This window comes from Thamnophis elegans, chromosome 13, assembly GCF_009769535.1.
Source record: "Thamnophis elegans isolate rThaEle1 chromosome 13, rThaEle1.pri, whole genome shotgun sequence".
Taxonomy (NCBI): domain Eukaryota; kingdom Metazoa; phylum Chordata; class Lepidosauria; order Squamata; family Colubridae; genus Thamnophis; species Thamnophis elegans.
The window spans coordinates 30,249,852-30,269,024 of NC_045553.1; the positions used below are offsets into that span (position 1 = coordinate 30,249,852).

Sequence of the window (19,173 nt, forward strand, 5' to 3'; positions counted from 1 at the left end):
TTTTTAATAGTATACTCATGAGGAAAATATCTCATAGAAAATAAATAACTGACAGATGAATGATTTCATCCAATTTGTAGAGGATTGATTTATGGTTTGGTAATCTCAAGCAAAGCAATTTAATTTATGGTAGCTAAAGTCAATTGAAAGAAAGCTCTGTGCCCTAGCTATACTACAAATATTAACAAATTTAATACTAATCCTCTTTTGCCAAAGCTACCCTAAGGTCTAAGGTAGAAAAAGACAATTTTGAACACTCAAAATGCATTATAGTTCTCAGCATTCTTGTTGGGAAGGCATAAATTAAATCGGCATTAACTCAATACAACTCAGCAGCATAGCTAAGCCTATTGGGGAAAGACAGCTATATTCAAACTTTAAAAAGTAAAAACTGGAGTCACGGCTTAGATATAAGCTCCCATTGCATCAATTGAGCCTTTATGATACTCACAATGTCACAGAACCACAATCATTCCATTAATAAAAAGGTGAGGGTTAAGTTAAGAACCTTCCTGTCATATCCCTCTCTCTCAAATTTGTCTATTAGCTTGCACTGCAGCCTTGTCAAATTTATCTTCACAATGCAGAGTAATAAAAAAAAAGAGCTGACCACTCAAGAAAAGCATTTGCAATGAAAGCTGGAACATATATTAATGGTTCTCTGTTGTAGGATATATTTCAAGGATGTTTTTACGCCACTGATCATTAAAAAAAGAAAGGCTAGATAACTTGAATTAAAACAACAGGATACAATAAAAACCTTTAAAAGAACAAGAAATCAAATCTGAATAATTTGAAGGCGTCCAGCCCCACAGGGACCCCCGTACTACTCCTCACAGAATCCAATGGAACAGCATGGATGGAAGTCTTCCCATGGTTTCCATCTCTACAGAGTTTGACCTGATCTAGGCTTTATTTGCCTTCCTGTTGTGACCCATTGAAACCTTTTGTGATCGACTCGCCAGTGCAGAAAACTATGAAAACACACTGTAAAACTTCAGAACTCCCATCAAAATAATGGAAGGTCTTTAAACATCTTCTCCATTTTCACTGATGGAGACAGTATGTATTTTAATGGTGGGTATTTGCTGGTCCTTTGGGTTTTCTCCTGAGGTGTTTGCACAGCAGCACTCTCTCAGGAGGCCTTTGCTCTTCACTTTGGCCGTAGAGCAGCTGGGGCTCTCTTTCAGAGCATTGCTCTTGGTTGACATGCTTTGCATGGCTGAAAAAAGTTTCCATTCACACACGCCATCCGATTTGGAAATCTTATAGAAGTGTTCTCCAGTGCCGACAGGTATCCGGACAATATCTTTGTCAGCTTCAGGAACATGGCTGCTTGGGTGATTGTGGGTGAAGTTCAGGGAATATTTGTTGGAGGAATACCTCCTGTGGAGACACCGGGCTCTTAGGACATTTTGGAATGCTTTTTTAAACTCTTGACTCGAACAAGGGTAAATGATGGGGTTGATGCAACTGTTTAGATACCCAAGCCAAAAGGCAATTTTAAAAATGGTTTCCGAGGGCTTGCTGTCAGGAAAGAAAGAACCTGAAATGCAAACAAAGCAAAAAAAGAATTTTAATGGATTTATAAAAAAGCAACTTCAGAGGATCAAGGGGTAAGAAATCAAAGAAAGTGAATATCTTTTCCCCAAAGTTTTTAATTATGAATCATCGTAACTGAGGTAATCTCTGGGCAAGAAAGCATATCTGGAGTCCTTGGTGCTCTCTGTGTTTGGTTGTTTGGTTGCAAACATTTCATTACCTGACCATGTAACATCATCAGTGTGCACTGTGACTTATGTAGTTGTGGAGTGTACAGTGATGATGTTATTTAGTTGGGCAATGAAACATCTGCCAGAAAATAACCAAGCTCAGAGACCACCAAGGACTCCATGGAGCTACAGATATTCTCTTCTATTGGAATTGAAAAACTATTTCAGAACATAATGTAAAAAAAAGTCCAGCTAAATGTTTTAAGTCCCTGTTTATTTTGCCAGGAGAGGTTGAAATACTGAAATCCATAGAATTCTGAAAGACTTAATTCGGTCTGAATTTTAGTCTGTTTTATTCTTTTTATTTGTTTAGAGGCAGGATCAATTTTTCATATGGTGGCCCTTGCAAAGAAGCAAAACGCACATTAACCTTATTTAATGAGATTACCTGGGATCAGGGAACAAGGTGCACATAATCATTATGCCTTTGTTGCACATAATTAAACTTAATCCAAATGAAATAGAAACCATCCTCATTGCAAATTTTGGCTATAGAGCCTCTCATGCCTGAATCGTGCTCATTGTACAAGTACTGATATTACAAAGCAAGCATCATTCTACTTCAGATAGCAATAACAATAGCAGTTAGACTTATATATTGCTTCATAGTGCTTTTACAGACCTCTCTAAGTGGTTTACAGAATCAACATCTTTCCCCCCAGAATCTGAGTCCTTGTTTTATCCACCTTGGAAGGATGGAAGGCTCGCCTTGAGCTGGTGAGATTTGCTGCAGCTAGGAGTCAGCTGAAGTAGCCTGCAGTACTGCACTCTAACCACCATGCCACCTCGGCTCTTATAGTCAAAGCATCCTATAGAAGTCTTAGGCAACAATACTAAAAAGAGCTAGTTGGATCTATGGGAATCATTTATAGCAAACCAACATGATATTGTGTGGTAGAGACCACCTTTATTTCAGAGGATTATTTCCATTTAAAGTCCACCCTGTGGGCTGCTCTCCCTGTGCAATGAATCAACCCATCTATCAGCAGAACAGTCAAGAGACCTGGAAGGGAAACATGAATATGAGTTCGAAAGAAGCTGAATTGGCTGGAGGTAATTTTAGATCACGTACATGCTACAAGACCTGCTTATTTTCTTCCTACCCATCACAGGCAGCCTGTGCTTCTGAGATCCTGCCCAATTGCATGAATCATCTGCAATATCTCATCTGTGAAATGGGGATGACAGTGATGGAAGATCAGGCTTTGTGGGTGATCCATTGGGTTGTTGGTGGAAGAGAGAACCTGAAGCAGCGTGGCACTATCAATCAACCTGGCTAAGATTGCTTGATGTTGAGACACTGGTGTGAGGAGAGGCATGGCCACTAATCCCCACATCTTAACTTGTCCTGCAATAAAGGTTTGGTAACAACCAGCATTTTGTTACTGAAGCTATTCAGAGGAAGCTAATATTTCAGAAATGCCTCCTAGACTGGAGGAAAAGATGTTAAAATGGCCTTTTGGATCAATCAGACTAGATGTGTCCTAGGTCATGGATTTGGAATAACATTTATCAAACAGTATTATATTACAAGGAGAGCAATATACTTGCAGAGCACAGCAGAAGAGATCTAGCGTGGTAATGACTTTGCTCAACACTCAGCTTTAATGGCTCTTCGTATCTCAAATACACAGGACAGATATTGAAATCAGTAGCTGAATTATTAGACTTTTTATTAGTTTAAAGCAAATAAAAAGGGAGAGGGGGAAAACAAAATGACCAGGTTTTAGATAGATCAGATGGCCTGAAGTTGTTAAAGGTGGAAAGCATCTTCAGGATTCAGAAACTGAGATATCTACTTAAAATGGTTTCTTCAAGAAGGGTAGTTAACACTTAGAATAATTAAACTAAATACAAAGTTAAGAGGCCTTCTGTAAAGCAGCTTTTAAAAGGGACTCTCCCCCCCCCACCATGCAGGTTAATTGATTATTCAGTTTCAACATTAATGGTAAAATTCAGCATTGTACAATGACATTCCCAAAGCCTCTTTGCTTCAAGTTTAAATCAGCATATAGGATACTTTAGAGAGCTGCTAATGGAAATTAATAATGATTCCTAATTGCAATCCCCCTTTTTAAAAGACTCTAAGGAACATCTGCAGTTACTCAAACCCATTTTCCTCTTTCCATTCTACGCTGTACAAACCGGACTTTTTCATCAGTTTCTTTCTATGAAACTCATGGAAATTGGTTGCTGGTAGCTTGCCAAAATAAACAGAAAAAATGGTGATTTAATTTCATCTAGGTCTTAAAATGCTGGATTGCTTTCCTGTACTAAACAGGCCAAGAGGTAATATTTCAAGAACATGCTAAGTGACAGTGGAATTTAGGGAGTTGCTATTCAGCCACGTCTGGAAAAGCTCAGGTGGCTGAATTAGGGATTTAAAGAGTAAAATTATCATTGTTAATAGAAACAGATGGGAAATCAATGAAGATAGTTTGGAGAACTGATCCCCGGCTATCTTAGAGTCATCAACTGGATGTTACATTTTGCATCACAGTAAGTTTTTATTTTATTTTTTTCAAATCCCACAACTTATTTATTTTGTTATGTATCTGTCCCAGGTTTCTTACCCAGATTGATGCAAAAAGCTGCAGGCAATCTCTTTAACAATTCTATTAAAAGAACGCTAGAACAGAAAAATACTGTTGTAAAATATTAAAATCACAACAGGGATGGTTCACCATGACCATTCATGGTTTAATGATATGCTTAAACTGGTCAAAGTCTGCGTGTGGGCTAAGTTTTAATCTTGTCGACTTTTTATTTTATTTTGTAGCTTAGTATGGTGTGTGAGCCCAAAGTCTTTAGCTAATTCATGATGTAATGTTTGTAAAGGGAGAAAAATGTGTTAATTCAGTAACCAAGTTAGGTATATTGCATTAATCCAGCAATTGGTCACAAAGCATGATTTATGCATGAGGACTAATTTCAAAGCATATTCTTGTCAAGTGCCTCAGGAGATTCAAGCAGTTGAAATGAGCTTAAAGGTTTTGTGCAATCTTAAATTCTCTATAAAAGTCTGACCTAGTAGCGGTCAAAAGGAATAAGTGGGAATAAAGACATTAAAGGTGGGCTGGACATAGATCTCTTGTGGGTGTGCAAGAACTCATGACGTACGATGCATTAGACCCCTCCCTCGGGCTCTGCTTGCTCATCTCCTACAATTAGAGGCTTACATAAAATTGTGTACTCAGTGGCATATGTGACAAGTGTGTGTGTGTGTGTGTGTGTAAAGAGAGATAGAGAGATAGAGATAGAGATAGATAGAGATAGAGATAGAGATAAAGATAGATATATAGATATAGATAGATTAGATAGATATAGATATAGATATAGATATAGATATAGATATAGATATAGATATAGATATAGATATAGATATAGATATAGATATAGATATAGATATAGATATAGATATATATTATGTCACAACCCCTGGTATGCCCAAATATGGGAGGGAGCATATGGCATACTGTATGCAGTACAGTATAGTATACAGTACTGTATACAGTACATAGGCAAATATGGGAGGGAGCATACTGCTTCCCTTTTCTGTCTTTCGGCTCACCCTAGGAGCCATCCAGGCAGAAAGCCATTTTTTAATGTTGCCTTTGTTACTTTTGTGTTGCATTTGTGCTAAAATGCAACATATATAAGTTTGTCAAACATGTACAAAATAGCAGGTATAAATATAAACATGGACATGAAAAAAAGAAATGAATAAAAATAAATAGGGACAATAGGACCCATTTGTTTTTATTGTATCTAATATGCAGTATTAGAAACTATAAATGCAATAGAACCATGGCACTGGGCCATGGCATGCCAGAAACCAGGGAAGCCCCATCTCTGTGATGCAAAATCACACCTCCCTGCATCTGCAGAAGAACCTCTCTCCAGGGAACTGGTCTCTGGTGTCCCAAAAGTTGGTGGCCATGCAATAGAAAATAGTTTTATATTTAAGCAGCACATGAACTCATCAAGGTCAACACCAAGAAATTAGATGTTTATTAGCTATGCAATCTTGAAATTTTTTAGCCTGAATGGTAAGAGCAAAACTTGGATCTTCACCTAAGTTAAGTATGATCTTCTCCATGGTGATTTATTCCCCCCACCTGCAACCCCCCTTTTAAAATACTGTTATATTATCTTAGTTTCTGCCTGAGGCTTTGCGATGAGTGCTCAAGGGCAGCTTCTAACTCCAACACTGAAAGAAGAGGAAGGCACTCTCTTGTTGAAGTAATTATAATGTGGAAAGCAAAATGGCACAGAGCCAAGGCAGTCTTTCAGATTCTTTAGCAGGGGTGGATGAGTGGGTGGGTGGGTGGGTAGGGAAGATAGCTAGAGGTAAAGTAACTTTGATCAGAAAAAATGATTTCAGCTTTTTCTTAATGCAAAATTAGCAAGCTGCCATCCCGTCCCTTAATAACAGTGCCATTCTACCTTCATGTAAGCAAAGACAAAGCTGACAGGTGTATCAAACATTTTGATTACATCTTTGAAAAAGAGAGAGAGAGCACTTTGGATGATTTGCATCTTATAAAACAAGGTTTTTGCAGCATTCTCCAAAGTAGCATCTTTTATATGCTATGGACTAAAACTCCCACCATCCTTGAATGTCTTCAGGGAGGCAAACACAAGTATCATAGAATAGAATGGACGTTTTTAAGAAGATGTTGGATGCCCATTTGTCTGAAGTGGTGTAGGGTTTCCTGCCTAAGCAGGGGGTTGGACTAGAAGACCTCCAAGGTCCCTTCCAAGTCTGTTATTCTATCAAAAAGAATAGGATACTTTATTTGGCCAGGTGTGCTTAAACACACAAGGATTTTGTCTCTGGTGCAGTATACATACAAAACAACAAAGTAATAGTAATCATAACAGTGATACCAGTAATAGTAGTAGAAAAGATGAGAAGGATAACAGTAATACTACATGGGTAAATAAACAGTATGTCTTATGTCTAAGTACATTAACATATAATAAGTATATTACCGTATTTTTCAGAATATAAGGTGCACCTTCCCCACCTAAAAGGGTGAAAATTGGGGTGTGTCTTATATATTGAATGTAGTCCTGTCCACCCACCGGCCCCCACCCTTTGGCCTCTGCCTCCCAGCAATTTATCTCCTTGCAGCAAATGGGAAAATGTGGCTTGCAGAGGCGGCAATAGGCTATGGCAATCTCTGCACTCTGAAACAGTTGATCATTGGGAGCCCCTTGCTGAAACTGAAATTGAAAGTGAAACTTGCCATTTGCCGCAAGGAGGCAAATTGCTGGGAGGCAGATTTTTTTTTTCTTGCACTAATCAAGCTAAACTGAAAGAGGCTGTTTGCTGCAAGGAGGTAAGTCAATAACTATAAATATTCAAAATTATTAGACTTATTTTTTAAAGGCTGCTTTATTATTGTTCTAGACGACTTAACAAAATGAAGAAACTTTTTAAAATAAATGCTTGCTCTGAAGAGACCCAGTGCTATTGTATCTTCTTTTAAGCAGCAGAGAATAACATATACTCCCAGAAAGCCACACCAATTTTTACAACATCTGTACAAGTATAGTCTGAAATGTAACACCACAAACAATGTATATCGTCTGTGCTGTTTGCTGCAAGGAGGTACATTGCTGGGCAGCAGAGGCAAATTCCCCCCCCCCCCTTGTTTTCCTCCCCAAAAGCGAGGTGTGTCTTATACTTTGGAGCATCTTATACTCTGAAAAATATGGTAAGTATATATCAGTAGTGACATATGTGTCATAATACTGTCACATCAATGCCATGACTTGTATACCTGTGTCATATATGCATGTGCAGAATTATGGTAATTATGAAGTCAGCACACATATGTGTCATTTTACTTATTAGATTTATATGACGCTCATCTCATCTAGAAGCAACATTTGATATCATTGGGGTTTGTTCCAGTAGCCATTATCACCACCATCAAGAAGAAACAATAATTATTGTAACCTGGAAGTTTCAAATATCAGGGAAAGATAGAATATGCTTATTTCAGATGATGTTTAAGTATTATAACGGGGTTATATTTGAGAAGGTTCATCCAATCAATATTTTCCTTTTTAACAATCTGTTTAGTTACTACACTGGTTACACTTTGTACAATTCTTCTGTTTCTGTCTTGGCTGTTTCCTGATGAATTATTATTATTTTGCCAGATGGTTTCTCTTATTCCAAACTATAAATTTAGATTATAATCTCTTAGTCAGAAGTCCTGTGTAAATAATCAGACCAAAGATATGTATCCGATTTAAACCAATTCAGAACATTAACTCAATTTCATTTGGACATTCCAATTGAATAGATTTATATTTCCAAATCATTTTGGGAACAGATATTTCTATACACATAGACTCTCATTCAAATTGTCTCAATGTAAAAATATTTGATTTAACTTTTTGAATCAACTTCATTTTCAGATTGAATCTCAGAATTGTATATTTACATAACTCTAGTGTTTCCTTTAACAACTATTACTTAATATTATTAGTCATTGAATTAAACCAAACTAGGATCTGTCTGTCTGTCTCTTTCTCCCCCCTCTTCTCTCTCTCTCTCTCTCTCTCTCTCTCTCTCTCTCTCTCTCTCTCTCTCTCTCTGTGTGTGTGTGTGTGTGTTTGTGTGTATATATATATATCAGCTGATAAGGAGGAGACCTGTGGCTTAATGGCTAAGGCATTTGCCTAAGATGCAATACAGCACAGGTTCGAATCCCAGTAAGGGTATGGCTAGCTGATGAGAGCTAAATAGCTTGAAATAGATCTATACTAATCTCCCTTTATTTATTTATCAGCACAAATAAAACACACACACACACACACATTTTATATAATATCTATATTTATATCTATCTCTATCTCTATCTCTATCTCTATCTCTATCTCTCTCTATCTCTATCTCTATCTCTATCTCTATCTCTCTATCTCTCTATCTCTCTATCTCTATCTCTATCTCTCTATCTCTATCTCTATCTCTATCTCTATCTCTATCTCTATCTCTATCTCTATCTCTATCTATATATCTAACACACACACACACACACACACACACACACAACTCCAAATCTCAACCAACAAATGCTCTGTCTTACACATTGGCAAAAAATCAGAACACAAAATACAAGCTGAGTGGACACAACCTTGTAGACGACCCTCACTCTGTCAAGGACCTTGGAGTACACGTCTCAAACGATCTAAACCCCACAGCTCACTTCCAAAACCACACCAGTGCCAAAAAAGGCATTAAGAGTTGTTAACCTAATCTTGTGAAGCTTCTTCTCCGGTAATATTGTACTGCAAACTAGGACATACAAAACCTTTGATCGACCAATTCTCGAATACAGCTCGTCTGCCTGGAATCAGCACTGTATATTGGATATTAATACAATTGAGAGAGTTCAGAGGTATTTCATGAGAAGAGTACTCCATTGCTCTACTCACAACAGAATACCCTATGTCACCAGGCTTAAAAATTTGGGCTTGGAAAACCTAAAGCTATGCCATCTATGGTCTGACCTAAGTGTAGTTCACAAAATTATCTGCTAGAACGTTCTACCTGTCAATGACTACTTCAGCTTCAACCACAATAATCCATGAGCAAACAATAGATACAAACTCAATGTAAACCGCTCCAAACACAATTGCAGAAAATACGACTTCAGCAACAGAGTTGTCAATGCCTAGAATGCACTACCTGACTCTGTGGTTTCTTCCCCAAACCCCATAACTTTAATCTTAGACTGTCTACTGTTGACCTCACCCCATTCCTAAGAGGTCTTTAAGGGCCATGCATAAGCGCACCAGTGTGCCTAACATCCCTGTCCTAGTATCTCCATTTTTTCATACCAATTTACTGTGTTCATACTTACATTTATGCTTATACCTGTTATCTTGTACATGTTTGACAAACAAACTAAATAAATAAAATATGCCAATATTAATTTGTCATTTTTTTCAGCACTGTATACTCTGATAGCTAGATAGATTTTGCAAATAGGTCTAAACCTGCCATTTAGACAGAATATTGAGTCTATGGAAATGTAAAGGTTAAATGGTCTTTAACTGAAATATCATTTTTTATTTTCAAAAACTCAAAAGTTTTTTTAAACATTACCTGTGTTGATGTTGATGATGCCTGCAGGTGAGTCTAGGATTTTTAAAAATGTAATGCATGTAAACTAGCATTCCTGATTGGATTCTGATGTTCATATCCAGAAACTTTAATTATCTTATTGTTCAATAACAAAAGAACTTCTGAACATCAGATAACCCTGCCAAATCCCTGCATCAAAACAATCCTACTTTCGAAAAAATGTTGCAAAGTTATCAAGAATATTCAGTTGAGTCTGTTGTTCTGCTGCACTTTTTAAAATTGATACATACATACATACATACATACCTACATATAAATAAATAAATGGAGAAACAGGCATATCACAAAATGAACCACAAACCTCTAATGTTGTTGTCTTTTTGAAAAAAAAAATGGTTAGATGTCATATGGGCCAGACTTACAAAATAAAATAAAAACCATGGATGGGTATATGCTATTTGACTAGCATTACCCTGTAAGAAAGGAAGTTAAAGTTGGAGAGGTGAGGAATTTTGGAACAATGGGGTACAGAAAGTTGTTGGGAGGAAACTCAATTGGTTATTTTCTTAAAAATGGGTCCTTTATGACTAATAATGTTTATCACAGTAACCATTTGTGAATCAGTGAATAATTTTGTCCTAGGGGATAATTTTTGTTATGCCTCTGATATGTTCAAAAGGACTTGACACCCCCACTTTCAATAGTTAGATCAATGTTCTTGTCTCAAAGGTGGTTTTTCAAAAGGCAACTGGACTTTCTTTGGTTTTCCTCAAAGACATTTCACTTCTCACCAAAGAAGCTTCTTTGGTTCTGGTAGGGTGGTGGGGGAGATGGGAGGTTTAGTTCTGACAGGAATCTCCTCCACCCTTGTCCTTTTTCAAGAAAAAACAAAGGAAAAAAAGTTCAGGTGCCTTTCGAAAAAGCACATTTGAGACAGTCATGACCTGGATGACTGAGAATCTCCATAGACATCAGTGTTCTTATTTCTAGCAGAAACCTACAAAATAAAATTTAACTTTTCACTAAACAGATGGAGGGAAGGCTCCAATACAGATGGTTCCACAAAGACAAATGCACAACAGAAAGTAGTTTCACTCAATAACAAATGCTGTCTTGATGGATTACTCAAAAAGAATAACTAAAACCAATAGATCATCAAAGACAGAAATAAGTGTTGTTTTTCTACATGCAGAGATACTTTGGCTTTTCCTAGTGGGAACATTTTAGGATATTAATTGCCCCACAATCTGCAGTTTAGGAGTGAAATGATCCTGAGAAAGTTTTACAATTTGATCTCTGTGGATTGTGTAATCTGGCCCTTAAAATCAGAAAGGGGGAGTGATGAACTAATTCTGTCCTTCAGAGTGCAGAAAATCCTTGGTCAGAAAAGGCAGATAAATGTGAATTTTAAAAACACAATGTAAAATAATTGACATTTGGGGCGTATCCTAATGGGATTTCTATGAGTTGGCAGAATCTGCTTTGAGGAAACACAATATCTTCATTTTCCCTGTTGGTGGGCCAACAGATGGCCTGACTTCTTTAATACAATGACACCTTGCCAGATATTTTGTCTTCCAGGAACTGAAGCCCTTTATCCCTATTGTAATGAGCCAATATGCAGGCATTCTGACCTCTGAAAAATTATACTCTTCAAACAGTTGGATCTGGCCCAAGGGATCAGTTGGTGATCAGGTGTCAACTTCAAAGCAGTAATTAGGCATTAAAAAGTCAATGCTTCCTGACTTCACAAAGTAAAATGAGTACAAGTTGTAATAACCTTTACTAATCTTATGGCTACCAGATATATTTGGTTTCCACAATCTCTGAATAAGCATGCTCGTTGGCTAAGATCATAAGAAATCAGGGCAGTTAAATTTAACCTATGTTAAATACATTGCGCTGGAGAAAGTTTAAAAAGTTGCTTGGTGACACCCTGTTCAATGATGTCCAAGCTTCATTTTCCATTTCATACTTTACTGGTAGGACTATGGGATGAACCAACCTTTCCCAGCAAATTTATTAAGTAATGCCTAGGGAAGCAAAGTCAGAAAAACAGAATAACAAAATTGGAAGGGACCTTGGAGCTCTTCTAGTCCGACCCCTGCTGAGGCAGGAAACCCTATGCCACTTCAGACATATGGTTGTCCAATCTCTTCTTGAAAATCTCCAGTGTTGAAGCATTCACAACTTCTGGAGGCAAGCTGTTCCACTGATTAATTGTTCTCAGTCAGGGAATTTTTCCTTAGTTCTCTCCTTGATTAGTTTCTACCCATTGCTTCTTGTCCTGCCTTCAGGTGCTTTGGAGAATAACTTGACTCCCTCTTCTTTGTGGCAACCCCTGAGATATTGGAAGACTGCTATCATGTCACCCCTAGTCCTTCTTTTCATTAAAAGTCTTTCTAGATTTTAATCGATCTCTTTCACATTCCTACTTGTAGAAATCGGGCCATGGAGGTGACCTTGGAGAAATTTGGAGGAATGGTTACAAAACAGAAGCATGATTTAAACAGAGAATGTACTAGAAAGAAGCTCAGATTGTCTTATCTGAATACCCTGGTATATAAGAGGGAGGATGGGGAAGGCACAGCCAAGCTTTCAAGATTGAGTTCTAATTTAATAATCCTGACAATATTGTGTAAACTGTTTCCTAACAAGTCCTATCTTGAAGGGTTGATACAATCCATTGCCTGTGTTGGTGAAAATGGTTAGCTAGCTAAATCCAGTATAAACTCCCCCATTGTTATACCTTTCAACAAGTGACCATGTTTGTTATAAAACAGCTGGAGTAATTTCCATGTTATTTTGTTTTCTAAGTGGAAAAAAAATCTGTCAACACTTCTCTTTATACTGAAATATATTCACTAAACTGACTTAAAGACGAAATCCTATGGGAATGAAGACTTGGCAAGGATTCAGCAGTAAACACCCCCTTCTTGTTTTTGCCATGTTGTAATCTAGCAAGAAGAGAGATGGCTGATAAAAATGGTGTTCAAAGATTTTAATATTCCAGTGAATTCTGGGGACAGCTGTTTGGTCTATAAAAAGCTCATCCAGGGCCTAAGCCTCTGGCTGATAATTTATCTTTAGTACTCAGGGTATCTGACTTTGAATATTTGCCTCTTTTACAGATGTTGTTATTTTTAACAGATTCAGGGAATCCATTTTCAATATAGGAAACAGAGTTACTGTACTGCATTTCCGTGATAATGCAGAATTTATTTCGGGCTTTTTTATTGCAGCTTTGTTATCAAATATTCTCAGATGTTTTCTCCTAAGGTTGTTATCAAATATTGGCAAACTGTCAACTTTACTTTGGTTGGTTGGTTGTTGTTGTTGACTGCATATTCCCTTGTTCTAATTTCCCATCAATTTATAAAGCCCAGATGACAGTTTGCACAGATTCTTAAATGTCCTTAAAAAAGAAGTCCACCACTAATGAAAGAGTTATGTATGTAAGTAATGTGGTTTATTTTCACCATGCCTGGGTTTTAAAGATTAAAGATTTCAAAGTAGGTTGACCCAATCTGTTTGGCAGTAGATTTTGCGTTCGTGGCTAAGCCCAGATAGATTTGCCTATTATTGCTTTCAGTTCTTTAGCTGCGTGATAGAAATAATTCATTCTTCATAAACCAAATCCACCATTTTTTCTCTTCCTTATAAGATAATGAAACTAGGATTCCTTAATGTATAGCTACCCTAAAAACATTAGCTGACTACTTAAAAGCAGAATAGTTAGGGAATTGTCTCACTAGTATGGGATTTTGTATTCATTGCTTGTTGATAATAAAGAATATGTTGCTATAGTTTGAACTAAGGCCTATGACCCTACACACTTTGCTTAAGTTACTGATTACTAGTATTTAATTTTAAGATTGTAAAATTAAGAGTTACCCTGTGGTAAGATGGACAGCCAATAAATTTTACAAATAAAACAAACAAAGAAACAAATAAATAACTATGTTGAATTGACCATATTTGTGTGTTTGTGTGGGCAATAGCAAGCGAGAGGATTGTGCTCATTGGCATATTATAATTCTCAATTCATTGGACTCATATCTGTAGCTTAGGTGCAGATCAATATATACCATCCTCTACATTAAAAATCCATTAAATTCAATCAATTCAATGGGATTACTTTGATTGCTATTTTTTATTGTACAGGTTTTGATGGTTATTACAGAACTGTATAATTCTTTGCTTCTTTCTCTTTCTTCATGATAAGATTTCACTAGAATTATGTAGTGTTTTAACATGAGAGAGATCATCTTTACTTATGACTGCAGTGGAGGAGGAGCCATCAAAATCCTGCTGATTAAAATAGTTATAGTTGAAAAATGACTAATGGGACCTAAGCTAACACAAACAGTAATGACTAAAATGATATATCAATCCTGTGCAACGTTTGTGTTTGGTGTGAATTGGAGGTTAAGATAACTGGAAAGATGATGTTGATGGAAAATAATAGAAGAAATAGTTGGAGCCAGTACTAAAAAAAAAAAAAAGCTTTTAACACATCAGTATTAATTCTCTGTAGCAACAAAGTACAAATATTTTCCTCTTAGCTTTCCTTCTTCAAATGTATTGCACACGAGGTAAACAAGAGGCAACACAGAAAATGATTTATTAAATCATTCAGATTTAGATGTGGGAGAAAATTTCCCCCAGTAATTCAATTTTGCTGCAACTTTTGGCAAACTTGAAGTGAAATCCTGAGATAATGCCAAGTTTGTTAAAAATTGTGATGGCACATTTCCCAATCTTTTGGTACAATAGTGAAAGGAAGTTTCAAATACTTGCATAACACTATAAGCTCTTGTGCTGTTCACTGAAAAGTGAATTTTGAGGTACACACTTTTGGAGGTGCAGTGGAAAAGTAGAATTAATGAACATGTAAAGAATTCTACCTCCCATTTGTAATCTTCCTTTCCTTTCTTTTCCTTTCTGAAATTTTATAAAGTAGTGCAATGATTTTCTCAATTGTGATTCCAGATTTTGTCACTGGTTTGAATGTATTAATAAATACATTCAATGGGATTGCTTTCATTGCTATTTTTTTATTGTACACGGGGTTTATTAAATACATTTTGTATTACAAATGTATTAATGAATGCATTAAATAAATATACAAATAAAAGAGCAAATAAATTTTACATTAATTGGCATTAGCTTATACCTATCATAAACTCTTTTCCATAATTGATATCCATGTCCAATGGTGAAGGATGCCATGAGTTGTAGTTTAATCATATCTTGACAATAACTACCCTCTAACTGCTTTTTAATGTATTTAACTCAAGGCTTATTTCATACAAGCAGTAAACCAATTCTTACTATTGGGTTTGTTCTGCCAACTTAGTGGCAGGAATTCTGCTTGATTTTGTTTAGGTCTCTTCATTTTTGTGAATTTGTATTTTAGATTACATTTCTCCAAAACCACTAGCTACAATCTGCATTTTTTTTTGGCAAAAAATGTTCTCCAATGCAGTAATTTTGTCCATATTTTCATGAAAGAGATAACATCTCAACTGATATCAACAATGTGGCACCAAGCTACTTTGAAGAATAGTGACTATAAGATAAAAATGAAATGTTTTTCTCCATTATTTGGAGGGTCTGGATGGGAACGAACAAGCTTGCACTCAATCCCGACAAGACTGAGTGGCTATTGATGCTCCCTCCCAAGGATGGTCCAGCTATTCCATCTCTTAGCCTGAGGGGTGAAATTATACGCCCCACAGAGAGGGCTCGCAATTTGGGAGTCCTCCTGGATCCGCAGCTGCCACTAGAACATCATCTGTCGGCTGTGACCAGAGGGGCCTTCGCCTGGTGCATCAATTGCGACCCTATATGGACCGGGAGGCCCTTCAGATAGTCACTCACGCCCTCGTCACCTCAAGACTGGATTACTGTAATGCGCTCTACATGGGGCTGCCCCTGAAGAGTGTTCGAAGACTTCAGCTAGTCCAGAATGCAGCCGCGCGAGCGATTGTGGGTGCACCTAGGTACGCCCACGTTACACCTATCCTCCGCGAGCTGCACTGGCTTCCCATTGGTCTCCGGACACGCTTCAAGGTGCTAGTCGTTACTTTTAAAGCTCTACATGGTATCAGACCTGGCTACCTGAGAGACCGCCTCCTGCCAGTTACCTCCCAGAGACCTATTAGATCGCACAGACTAGGCCTCCTCCGGATTCCATCTGCCGGCCAATGTCGGCTGGCGACCCCCTGGGGGAGGGCCTTCTCTGTAGCTGCTCCGACCCTATGGAACGATCTCCCTGTTGAGATCCGGACCCTCACTACCCTTCCGGCCTTCCGCAAAGCGAGCAAGAGTTGGCTGTTCCGGCAGGCCTGGGGCTGTTGAATTATCCAGCCCCATCCTAAGTTATGAATGTTGTTGAATTTTTAAATTGTTGTTTTTTATTTTTTATATCCCCTCCTTCCCTTTTTATTTGTAAGCTGCCCCGAGTCTTCCGAGAGTGGGCGGCATACAAGCTAATTAAATAAATAATTAAATAAATTATTTTTAGGATAGTGGCTGTTTTGTCATTGTGTTAACCTCTGTCTCCTTTGCCAATGATATAGTTCTCCTTTCTCCTCTTTTCTAATCCTCTGATTTTGATAAGAAGTAAGAAATAAGAAGACTACAAAGTTATTAGTACAGTTTTGTAACCTCAGTGTTTTTGTCCTTCTTTCATGGGGTGTTTTAATGTGTTTTACAAATGCATGTTCCCTGATCATCTGTTACTTGTCTGATAAATTGCTATTAGCATTTTTTGCTTCTGATATCAGTTTTGTTGACTCCTGGAAGGAAAGAGAGAGAAAGAAGGCAGGTGAGGGTAAACAGAGATGGGGAGATGCACTTGAATTAATGTACCTAATTTTGTATCTTTGAACCAACCTACATGGAAATTTAGCATTCTTTTGAACTTTGCACATCAGTGGATTTTGCAGCGAAGTCTGTGTACATCTGTAGGAGGTATCCTCATAAAATGTGCACATTCATTACTGTCATAATGTGCTTTGGGAAAATGATTTCCAAAAACAGTGTACGGTTGTAAAATTGGAGGTATTTGAGACTGTATAGAGGAAATAATTGCACATACCGGTATGTCGGAGGCAATCACAAAAGTCAAAATGGGAATAGTAATAATAATAGTACTTAGATTTATTGTATATACCACTCCATAGTGCTTTACAGCACACTCTGGATGGTTTACAATGTTATATTGCCCTTGGAAGGATGAGTAAAACTTTGAGCCCCATCAGAATTGAACTCCAGGCTGTGGGCAGAGTTTGCCTACAATATTGCATTGTAACCATTGCACCAACATGGTTTATTTCTGTCTGTGCACCTGTTCTTCGTGGGTTTCCCCCCCCCCCATTCAACACATTTTAAAAGGGTTGAGCTTTGATCACACAGTTGCAACCTCTACCCTGACTTTCTTGAGCCCCATTGGTTACCCCAAGTCTTAGAATAGATTATAGAATAACAGAGTTTGAAGGGACCTTGAAGGTCTTCTAGTCCAACCCTCTGCTTAGGCAGGAAACCTTACACCACTTCAGACAAATGGTTATCCAACCTCTTCTTAAAAACTTCCAGTGTTGGAGCATTTACAACTTCTGGAGGCAAGTTGTTCCACTGATTAATTGTTCTCACTGTCAGGACTTTTCTCCTTAGTTTTAGGTTGCTTCTCTCCTTGATTAGTCTCCACCCATTGCTTCTTGTCCTGACCTCAGGTGCTTTGGAGAATAGCTTGACTAGTGTACCTGTGGTAGAGCATCTTGCGATTTAGCAGCAACAATATTTTCAGGAGTGTTATATTTGCTACTTTTAAGCAAAACAAGGATAGAAGTGGATGCCTCTCTGATGCACAACACATCAATTTCCATCTTTTATTCCCGACAGGGCTGAAAACATCCAGCCTTGTTCAGCTTGTTCATATCTTTGTCATAATACTTAAAGGAGTTTTTATTGCTCCCTCCGGAGTAATAATATTAACAATTAAGTGCATCCTTGGATGCAGAAAAGCCGGCTGCCTTGAGCTACAGGGTCAAAGAAATATTTATCATGACATGTTTTCTGATCCATTTTATCTGGGAAACATAGGTTTGCTCCCAAATCTTTCTGCAGACAAAACATGTTTCTTTCATATAGTAAAACATTGTTATTCCTGTTAATGTTGCGCTTTGAGAACATTGCAATTCCATTTTCAAAACTAATTTCTTAATAAGAAAATAATACATACATACTTATATACATACATACAGTACATACATACACTGTATTTTTCAGAGTATAAGATGGACCTTTCTCCCTCAAAAAAGAGGCTGAAAAACTGGGTGTGTCTTGTACACTGAATACAGCATTTTTTGTCTCCTGAAACCCAACCCCTTTCACCAAAATGGCTGTGCAGAGACTGTAGAAGGCTTCAAAGAGCTCCTGGGGGCTGGGGAGGGCAGAAATGAGTAAAAAACGGGAACTCTATAAGCCTCCTAAAGGTTATGCATGCAATTTTTTAGAAAATAAATGGGCCCGTTTTTGCGAAAAAAGGGCCTTTTTGGGGAGGTTTGCAGAGTGCAAAAACCTTTTTTTTTTTAAAAAAAAATTCCTCTTCAAAACCTTGGTGCGCCTTATACTCCGGTGCGTCTTATACTCTGAAAAATACTATATATATATATATATATATATATATATATGTAGGTCTCTAGTTGTTCGGGTTTTCTCCCACGTAGAATTGGAGATGTCTTGGCGACGTTTCGACGAAGTCTCATTCGTCTGCTTCAGACTACTTCAGGCTTGGTGTTCCACTACTCCTGGAAACACCAAGCCTGAAGTAGTCTGAAGATGACGAATGAGACTTCGTCGAAACGTCGCCAAGGCATCTCCAATTCTACGCGGGAGAAAACCCGAACAACTAGAGACCTACATACTAACACCCGCGAAAACCTCAGAAAACATATACATACATACATACATACATACATACATACATACATATATATATTTATTTATATATTTATTTTCAGGATGCATAGGGCTTTTGCTTCTCCTACTTTAACATCACAAGTGCTTCATTAAGCCAGGAATTCTCCCGTTAATTAATATTGCTAATTTGATCTGAAATAGAATGTAGGTAGTCATGGGTTAAGGAAGGCAATTGGGGCCAGAATTTCTGTTGCTAAGTAATGCTGTTGTAAAGCACGATGTCATGCGACCGCATTGCTTAGCAACAGTGATCCTGGCACTTCAAGAGCAGCTCACATGTCGTTAAGTAAGTCCCACATAGCTCAC

At 37.6% G+C, this 19,173-nt stretch overlaps 1 protein-coding gene across 2 annotated transcripts in view; it reads right to left on the reverse strand.

The window, feature by feature from the left end:
- Positions 1 to 554: 554 nt before the first annotated feature.
- The window catches only part of ADRA1A (adrenoceptor alpha 1A), a 41,453-nt gene continuing 22,834 nt past the window's right edge, over positions 555 to 19,173 (reverse strand). For both annotated transcript variants that reach the window (XM_032229315.1, XM_032229314.1), the window contains exon 4: positions 555 to 1,546. In XM_032229315.1, coding sequence (XP_032085206.1) covers positions 1,029 to 1,546 — 518 coding nt within the window. In that variant the 3' untranslated portion in view covers positions 555 to 1,028. The remainder of the gene's footprint in view (positions 1,547 to 19,173) is intronic.